This window comes from Coffea eugenioides, unplaced genomic scaffold, assembly GCF_003713205.1.
Source record: "Coffea eugenioides isolate CCC68of unplaced genomic scaffold, Ceug_1.0 ScVebR1_218;HRSCAF=857, whole genome shotgun sequence".
NCBI classification, from domain to species: domain Eukaryota; kingdom Viridiplantae; phylum Streptophyta; class Magnoliopsida; order Gentianales; family Rubiaceae; genus Coffea; species Coffea eugenioides.
The window spans coordinates 19,294-29,899 of NW_020862654.1; the positions used below are offsets into that span (position 1 = coordinate 19,294).

Here is a 10,606-nt window from a genome sequence, read left to right on the forward strand (position 1 = left end):
GTGAATAAGTGGAAAGGACTAGGTGCTCTTCTTGGGCATAAGCTATGAATCATGACTGTTATAAGCATAAAACCTTCATCATGATACTTGGGGAAGATAGATATGTACGTCAGGTAGGAATCTCTAATATGGGTGATTTACTGTTGGGACCAGCTGGCCCGAGTTGTGAATTATCTTATTGTGGATTCTTGTACTTGAGTACCAAAAAGTGGAGAGTACTAGAATAAGGGTCTGTATCTTGATTGCACTTGAGATAAGTTTTGATGGCAAAAGTCAAGGCACTGAAGATTCTATCATTTGACATAGAAAAACTATACTTGTAGAGCCAATAGATACTGGTGATGAGGACATTGAGCAAGCAGCAACTTAAATCGTTCCTAAGCTTCATGAATGGTTTCTCTCTCCATTTGAGCAAATGAGCAAATCTTATTCCTTAAATCAATAGTTTTCTGCAGAGAGTAGTACTTGGTCATAAAGATATTGTAAACATCTTCCCAAATTCTCAAGAATCCCTCAGGTAAGTTTAGTAGCCAAGATTTAGCATAGTCCTTGACGCAGTAGGGAAAACACCTCATCTATAGATCATCTTCTGATATCCCACTCAATGGAAATCTGCACCACCGAGTAAAATTCTCGGATAAAAGATAGCTGGTCTTCATTAGGTAAATCATGAAAAGTAGGAAGCATATTAAAATGCAAGATCTTGAGCTCGCAATTCGTAGCCCCATCACTTAGTTAGATACATTGTGGAGAAACTGCTATCATGGGAAATTGGATGTCCCTCAGACAAAGTCTAGCAGGTGGAGCTGGTGGTGGATTTTGGTTGTTAGGAATGTCTAAAGCCATCTTAAACCAAGGTACTTAAGCAAGAAAAACAAAAACAAAAGTGAAGAAATAAAAATAAAAAACAAAATTAACTAAAGTAGAAAACTTAGCGTCGACCCCGACAATGATGCCAAAAACTTGATCGATGAATTCCTGCAAGTGCAAAGGGTCAATCGTAGTAATAATTTACCTGGAGTATGCTAGGGTGGTCCATCCACAGGGACGAATTAATTTTCTATTTTAATTATTTTAATAAAATCACAAAATTTAAATTCAAGGAGTTATATTTTATAACTACACAATAAAACAATAAGCAATTCAAATAAAGTAATGGTTAGAAAACAATAAACACGAGTCTAGGGTTTCAGGTTTTAATCCAGAATTTGAGTTAATTATTTAATTAATTTCTTAACAAACCACGAACACATCACACACTTATATTTTAGATTATCTCTCGATACATCTAAAGTGTACTTAATTAAATCTTACGTCTCTCTCAATATTGCAAGTATTCAATTAAACCCTTTAAAAACTTCGGTGACATAAGTGCATCATACAAATCCTAACCCACTCTCGTGATTAGACTAAGTATGTTTATCTAATCTAGTCTGTGGCTGTATATCCTTTTTCAATTCAATACAAGGCCTAAGAGCATGTCTATGGTGGCCAAACATAAACATGTAATTAAAATAAAGATAGATAAATCATAACAAAAGGAAATAAATTAAACTAAAAAATTTAATCAAATTCCTTCATAAAAACTCTAACCCTAGAAACAATTTAGTTCAACATGATTATGAAATTAAAACCACGAATTCAAAGAGTTGATACAAAGATAAGAAAAAGAGAAAGAAAACTTCTCAGCTGCTTGCTCCAATCTTCTCCTTACGCACTCCTTGATTCACCTTCATTTGATCTTGATCTCTCAAGAGTAAACTATGAAAAGATGTTAAAACTAGGCTTGACTAATGTTTTTTCACCCCTAAAAACGTACTAGATAGCCCTTATTTGTAGTTTCTTAAAGTAGTATCTGAAACGGGGCAGGATTGGGCTTATTGGAGCTGAAAAATGTCAATTTTGAACATTCTCCCGATAAACTCTAGCAAAAGCATTGGCGCCGGAGTTGCATCAGATGACTTGCCTAGAAGAACTCCGGCATGAACGTCGACACACGTTACGAAATATCCGCAGATGAATTGTTTTGAATCTGTGTGTGGATTGACTTCAAGGCCAACAATCTTTATCATCAAGGCCAAATTAGCTCTTGCTCGAAACATGAAAGTTGTAGCCTTTGAATTGCATTTCTAATGGCACAAGAATCATGTCATTTGGGCATCTGAGTACTAAGATATGCCTAAAATACTAAAACTTGATTGTAAGAGCATTGTAGCGCAACTATACTTCAATAATTTGGATTTTTTACTATGAAAACATGAGAACCAAACTTTTATGTCTGCATGAAAGTTGTAGAAAATTGGCTTAGATTCAAATTGAATCAAGAATCATCTCAATCTGATTTGCGTAGCTCAATTTATCACCAAAATACTGAAACATGTCGTTCCTTCCAATCCTCTTTCTCTTGACTTTTCCCTTTTTCATTGCTTCTTCGCACCACATTTGTGGTCCATTTTCCCTCCAATTAAACTTTTCACCTATTAGAACAATATAAGAGCAAAATTAAGCAGTTTCTACTCAAAATAAAGCTCAAATATCATGGTTAACTATCAACGTATACCTATAAATGCACTACAATTTACAACTTATCACTTGCAATTGATTGAATTAAAACCTTCAAGAATTCATGATTGGTTGATCAAGAATTCAAGATTCTTCAAGATTATTCCAAGAACTTGTTAAAGATTTCGAAGAGACCCTAGAATTGATTCAAGAACTTCAAAAACTCTCAAGAATGTAATTAAGAAATTCAAGAAACTCAAGATAGTTCAAGATCAATCAAACACAGCCCTCGCAACTCAAGATTTTGCAAGACTCAACACAAAAAACAGGTAAGAATTTCAACCCACTCACAACAACTCAAGAACAATTTTTTCTTTTTGATTACGGATGAACAGTAACTTTGGGATGACCAGTAACGTGAGTAGTGATATGAACAGTAACCAAGCAATGACTAGTAACAATTTTTTTTTATAAACGAATCAAGACACAAATTACTAACAAGACAAGGAAAAGATAAACATCAACACACAATGAATAACACAGGAAAAGATACAGACAGCAAGATAGAGAACATCCTAACGACAATACAAACCCTAACGATTAAATTGACACAACAAAGAAATAGACTCAAGCATAAAAGATAAAAGGGATATAACCAGATGTTTATTAACTAGATCTGACACTAGATGATACGAACCCCATCGATAGAGGAAACCCATAGTTCAACAAGCCACGGGATCTAGATAAACGACACCAAATGTTTGGCAATCGAATAACTTAGACCCAATTAATTTTTGTAGTCACAAATGTATTGATATAATCTCAACCCATGAATAACCCGAATTAAAGAACCAAATTTGAAGTTAGAAGGCACCACAATTCAAACGTGTTTTTTTAATTGATAAACCGGTTTGAACACTTAAAACTTGTTCTAAGGTATTCAAGGAGGCGCTTCTAAAAAGCCAAGAGAAAACTCTCAATTGTTTGCTGGGAAAATTCTTAAAAATTGTTCTCCTTTTACAAAGAAAGTTTCAGCCTTTGTATAGGCATCTTACCAATGAAATCCAAACCAAACTAGGCTTCTACTTAACTTAACCTAACCATCGATCCAACAAAAATGCTTGCTGGCCGAATTTAATCTTAACAAGTAGGCAACTCAAATGACTAACATAAAGCTGAATCAAACGTCCAAAAATGAGGAAAGACAAATGACAAAGACTAAGCTAGACAAACGACTCAAAACAGCAACCATTGATCCATATCGTAATCTTCACGAACTATGAATGGCGGATCCATCACCAATCATCTTTAATGCCTTGATTTGAAGCTTCACTTGAAAAACCATGTATATTGAAACCTTAGGAATGAAGATCACATTTGGACAGCTTCAATGCTAACATCACACTCAAATTAACGGTTTGACATTAGCAGATCTACTGCCTTACATGAAGAATAATGGTATTAGGATGATCAGTGCCTCTCTTGTATCCATGAGACTTCTTGTAGGAAATTGCCCTCCTACTTAGCATGAACTTAAGGTTTTGATTCTCTTTTAAAATTAGCATGAGCTAAACATAACACTTTCTGAACCTTAATTATTTGTTCATTTCAAAATTTACGTAAGGCCTAGAAGCAACCTAAGAGGGGGATGATGAATTAGGTTGTACTAAAAATAAAACAATTAATAGCAAATGCAACCAGATTTTACAAGCCAAATCACCTAAGGGAGTACACTAAAGCAAATAATAACATAAACAAAGATGTAGCAAATAATTCATACAAGTTTGCAAATAAGGAAGTGACAATATAATAAAAGAGATTCAAACCAAATTTATAATGGTCAGGTCACCCTTCTTGGTACCTACTTCCAGTCCCAAGCTTTTTCAAGTTTGGATTTGAATTCACTAAGGGTGTGTTTGATAAACAAAAATCTGAAGTCTGAATCTATTAAGTTATTGGATTATTAACTATTAAATTTAATATATTTGAGTGCATATCACATTCAGTGATAAGTGAATAGTTTATCACTTATTTTTGGGAGTAAATTTTGCCTAGAAAATTCAGTGCCACTTAATTAATTTAGATGTTTAATTTTTGGTTATTAAATGGTTTGAATATGTTAAGATCTGAATTCATTAAATTTAAATACTGAATTGAGTTATCAAATAGTGCCTAAATGCTTCTTTAAATGTTGGTGAAGCAACACTAACTTGTACAAAGAAAGACTCAACTTTTACTTACACAGAACTCTATCTAGTTGAGCCAAAAGGTATTTCTAATGCTACACTTCTTTTCAAACCTCACAATAAATACAAGTGTACAAAAAGGGAGTATTTTCACACAAATTCACACAAGGTGGCTTGTAATTAGTGCAGGCAAAAGTTTTTATTAAGTTCGGACTTTGGCTTTTATAGCTGCTAAAAAAAATTGGTTCAAAATGCCCTTTAATGTTTATACATTAAATACTGGAATATCTAGTCATTAGTGCATTCGGCCAACTGAAGCTCCTGCTGAGTGGCCGAACCATTATCCGAATGCGTGTACGTGAACTAGGCTTCATTACTTCGGAATGCCAAAATTCATCTGCAGTGTTCAGTAATGTGGCCAAATAACCAGTTATGTTTTCTTCAATAGACATTTCAGATGGCCCAGAATGCTTTTCAATGGCCGATCCGGTGGTCGAGAAAAGCCAGAGAGTTTCATTGATTGGCTCCTACACTCTCCATCTACTTGTTCCACCATCCGAAATGGACTCAATTGCAACATGTCACCCTAAATTTTGTCCAAACAATCATCCAGACCATCAACGAAAATATATATCATGTCTTCCTATATAAGAGAGTTATATTTCTGAATATCAGCCACATACTATATTGGATTAGCCAACAGAAGTCAATCTCCCTCCACAAGCCTTGGAAGTCATTGTAATATTTTTCTATGAACCCTCTAGTTTGTCTCATCTGAATCACCTTCCTTCAGAGTTCATAAACTTTGAGAAAAATCACTTTTGTCATAGGAGGTTCTAGCAAGTAGCAACCACATCACATACCGTTTTTGTGGTGAGCAATCAGACAAAGCTGCTAATCAGAGTTGGATCCATAGATTTGATCAACCATCCCTCACAATCGAATCTTTAACCCTCCATTGTGGAAAAGTTGGATCCATCGATGAAGGTTGTGAAACCTCTCCATTAATGTATCCCAACTTCTTTCGGCTTGAGATATGCATCTCAATAATCCGGGACCATAAATCATGGTTTCATCCAACTTGATGCTAAAATTCATCATGGAGGAATCATTTTGTGGTGTAGCCTTTTGGCTCTTGGTCGTGACTTCTACCGTTCTTGCAATAAAGTCTTCTAGGATGGAGTCAGTTTTATTACGTTCTGCCACTTTAGATGATTCCACTATAGTTTCAAGTGCAAATTTAAATCAAAGTAGTATTTCAAGTGGAGACTTTAATATGTAATATATTATATAAGAGATTTAGGGAAATATTTTTGTATGTCTCAAAGGTTTACAATGATGCACTCATCAATCTAGCCACCATTTCAGTTTTTAAAACTAATCCAATATAATCAATTCCATCCTAATTGATCTTTTCTTTGAAATTCAAATGCAATCAAATAATATCTACATTCAACTCATTCCAATACAAACTTACCCCCAATTTTTTCAAGCATTTCCAGGTATGACTCCTTACCTTCCATTTTCAACATGTGAAGCAAAAAGTCATTCCACGAATCAATAGGTCCAGGCAAGCACCAGTGGACACAATCGTTATACAATGTCACATTTTCCTTCGGCCAGTGCCCATATTTACTAGGATGGCCATCTGGTCTTAGCAACATGGCTTGAGTTGTATCAAATAACTTAAACCTCAACCCTTTTTCCTCCCATTCTTTCTCTGCAGCCTTGAATTCCTCCACTTGAGTCAAGTAAATCTCTAACGGTGTACCCTCCAAAGAAATCTCATTTTTCATGTACGGCACTTTTCTTAGGCAATTGCCACCAGCATTCCAGTTCCCATTTTCGTAATGGGAAGGTGGGAAAGTCCTAAGGAATGTTATTCCCTTGTAGTTCTTCAAGCTTTTGAGAGTACCAAAGGCTGTCTTGAGTGCTTTTCGATATCCGTAAGTCATTGAGAGGTCAGTCACATTATCCATTTGACAAGAGCTACAGCCCACAAACTGGTGGTTTTCATAGTAAAAGCTTGGACGATAAAACCAATTCCCAGAGTTGAGGATCACGTAATCAAATTCTTCAATCTTTGAAGCCCAATTCCAATCAACTTCATCAAGGTAGAGATTATAATGGTCTGGCCCTGTATTTGCCTTCCCAGATTTCACCAAAAAGGGTGACCATAACGCTGCAAGGGTGAAGTTGCGACTAGTGTAGTTCCAGCGTCTGAAGTGATCATCTTCTACATATGAGGCGTCAATTGGAGTTTCTACCTGAAATTTGAAGGAATGGAGTTTATCCCTCACAATAAAAACTTCTTCATCCCTAAATGTTGTAAGTGTAATGTGAAAATTCTAAATACCTTCCCCCCCCCCCCACCAAAAAACAGTAGGATCATCGGTCTCACCCAGTGAATTCTGTACATTACAAATTGCGTCATGTCATTCTTACAACTTTTGATACAAAACTCATATGTTTTGGATATATATATATTTGAATTTTGTCAACTCATACAATTAAATTCGCAATGATACCAAAATTTTATGAATTAACACCGACTGTAATAAAAATTACACGAACCGATTTGAATGGACATAATCTGACTTGCCAGGCCTAATCTGAAATGGTAATCTAAGCTTGCTATTGATATATTTTTATTTAAAAAGCTATCAGAAATGGTGTATATTTATCGTGAATCCCTAGCTATTCATTAATAAAGAAAGCAAAATAAAATGTACTGGGAAGGGGACATGAAACCGGGCATTCATTTTAGTAATATATGTGAACATCTGGCATGGCCATACTTTCAATTTTCAAACCTATACAATGAGAAAATCAACCAACAATGAGAATTCTTGACTAAAATATTAACATGAGACACGGTCTATGTATTTTCCAATATGTTGTTGCTGTTTAATACCGTATTTGTCTTTGGTTGTACTTCTCTGAATTTCGAGGATAGCAAGGAATCTACACAAGCAGCAAAGCTGGTCAGATTCTAACCCCGCAGTTTCATGCTTCCTATTTTAGAATATAATTCTACCTTTCTGATGAATTATCTTTTTCTTCCATCTTCAATATCTTACATGAAATATAGAAATTAAACTTGAGACTTCTCATTTGATGATCCATTAATTTATTAGTTAGGTGGAATGGCTGTAATGTTTTCTTTAAGTAGGTCGTGTCTCTATTTTTTTTTAATTTAATTTCCAATCCAGCTGGATCTTGTCTGGTCTCATATAATTTATAAAGAAGTCACTGGCCAAGCAATGCAATTGGAAAGCCATAATTTTTAGATATTCTAACTTGAGAAGTCTCTGCCTTTGTATCTAATGATGGAATAAGACTTTGTCTCTACTTCACCGTGTGCTGTTCTTGTGATATTTGTCTTGTATTTGATTGCCTTGATTATCTGTCACCATTATCTAGTCTTATTTTACATCCTAACTAGAATTACTCAAAAGGGTAATTATATGAACTTGGAAGCGGTATTCTACACGTTTCATGATGATTTGGACGTAATTATGGCCCAAGCGTGCTGAAAACCTTCATGAACAAAGTCCCACTAGTTAGTAATTATAGGTTGGGCCTCTCTCAGTTACTTTTCTCTACCATTGTCAAACTATTTGCTTACATGCAAATAATTAATCACTTCTTTTTCTCTACAAATTCGTCTTTTAAAAAAAAAAAAATCTAGTAGGAGAAGAATAGGATTTAAAAAACAGAAAGGGAGCAGAAGAATTAGAACCCAGTACTTCTAATTTGTGAGGTCTCAATATTAACCACTAAATCAAAAAAGTCTGTAGCAATTATAAGACTTATTGGACAAATTACAAAAATTAAGATAAAGGTCTTTAATGAGTGATTTAATAAAAGAAATGACACAAATTAGAAACAAAACTTCGCTGAGCAAATTGGAACTTAAATGGTTTGACGAGCACTAGTACATTTTACCCGTCTATTTACTTAAAAAAAAAAAAAAAAAACTACCTGTTGATGGAAGGGATAATAACATACCTTGGATAAGAGGCATATTAAGGATTGCATGTGGTTTCTTCCCAAAGAATCCCCTAGAAATGCCATCGACTTGCCTTTGACGATATCAAGAAACTCATTTGGATTGAAGATAGGTAACTCACAAGCGTCCGGTTTCCACCTCCATTTCATAAACTCATCATCTGGCCTTCCATATTTCATGCAGTTCTGATACTCATGAATCGCCCAACACGTAGAATTTGTGTAGTATGGCGCCTTGGGGTTAGGTATCCATTTTCCAGTAAAAATGTCACACTTTTCATTATAGATAGCCATCTTTGTGAACTTAACTTCTGCACGTTCGGGAGGCTGTGAAACAGCAGAAGTTCTTGACATAAATTCGTATATTGGTAAAGGGCAATCAGGTTTCACAATAGCCAGAAGAATCAGTGCAGTAAGGAGAAGAAGTATAATAGGAATTTTCTCCACCTTTCTGTTCATGAATAGGGGAAGCTCCATGGCTTGGGTTAAGGAAGTGAATGATGAATGAGGGATCTCAGCGCTTACATATAACGTAAGTCCTTGGACTGCAGTTAGAGGGTCGGATTATTATCTAAAGCCATGTGGAAGATCAATTCAAACTTCTTTAATTAGGAGTAATATCTTAACATATCATTAACAAGCAATCACACCAAACATGTCTATACAATTATGTTTAGGGATTTTCATTTTCTCCACCTTATGTGGACATTTTGGATCCTGAGAACTTGGGATATAGCTATGTTTGATAATAATTTCTCCTCAAAATAAGTTTGGATAGAAAATTGAAATATTATTTACTCTCTCTATCCTAATTATTTGGTCATGTTTCAAAATCCAATTTTATAAAAATAGTGGTTTGATTGTGATGTTTGTATTTCTCTTTCAATTTTACTCCTATAAATTTAAAATTTAAATTTAAATAATAACATGCATATGATTAGACGGAAGGACTATGTTGGAAAGAGAGACTAAAAAGTATTTTGACTTTCTCAACCGAACAAATATTTTGGGACAACATAAAATGGAAAATAGGACACTTTCAATAGGATGTAAGGTGTAAAATATATATTGTATAACTTTTTATGACGTGATATATGTGATATATAAAGTTGATTGGAAAGATAAAAAAATGAACTAAAAAATATGTTTGTGATATAAACAAATAATTTTTACAAATAATACCTATTCAAACAATTGTTAGCCGATACTCAACATATTTATTTTAGTCTTTAGATTTGGAACTAGCTGGGGTCGTGAAATCCAGGGGCCAATATTTATACATGTGATGTACCCACGTCCTGAACATGTAAAATCTAGGATGCAACCAAGGACTTGTCCTTCAACATGGAATTCTTGGTTTGGAGGAATCGAAAGCGCCACTCGTAGAAGCAAGACAGTCAGCATCCTTCACAGCTGAGAATCATGAGATTCAAGTTGGACACATTTCACTTTCGCACCCTGAACTTTTAATGATTTTCACTTTGCTCCCCCAATTGAAATTTTACGAATATTGCACTCCACGCTTGCAGTTTTGTCTTGTGTTATTCCAAATTTTATTATTGTTAGAGAAACATATGTTTTTAATGCACACGCACCACTAGGCAGCAAATTAAATCCACATTGCACCCTTAACTTATTCCCATTTTTGTTTTACATTTTGAAGTCTAATTTTAGACACATTGTAGCATCTAATTAGTTCCTTTTAATGTGTTATTCTAGATTTCTTTAAATGTGCAATCCGTTAATTTTAGCCTGGTACTTGACACTCAATCACTGCCTTCAAATTTTTTTTTCTCATATTGACATGATTAACTAACTAAATATTGACATGATTAACTAAATATTGATGAAACTACAAGAGTTTAATGTAGAAATGCCCAAGTAAAGAAGTGAACAATGAATGAGGG

The 10,606-nt window shown here is 34.6% G+C and overlaps 1 protein-coding gene and 1 non-coding gene across 2 annotated transcripts; one reads left to right on the plus strand and one right to left on the minus strand.

The window, feature by feature from the left end:
• Positions 1-333: 333 nt before the first annotated feature.
• On the plus strand, positions 334-440 carry LOC113756346. The gene has a single exon (XR_003465933.1). It is a non-coding gene; the product is annotated as a small nucleolar RNA R71 (small nucleolar RNA).
• A 5,705-nt stretch (positions 441-6,145) lies between these two features.
• On the minus strand, positions 6,146-9,176 carry LOC113756345 (protein trichome birefringence-like 19). The gene is made up of 2 exons (XM_027300039.1): positions 8,700-9,176; positions 6,146-6,955 (listed from the first exon to the last, which is right to left on the minus strand). The coding sequence occupies exons 1-2, from the start codon at positions 9,174-9,176 to the stop codon at positions 6,146-6,148; spliced, it is 1,287 nt and encodes a 428-aa protein (XP_027155840.1).
• Between the last annotated feature and the right edge of the window lie 1,430 nt (positions 9,177-10,606).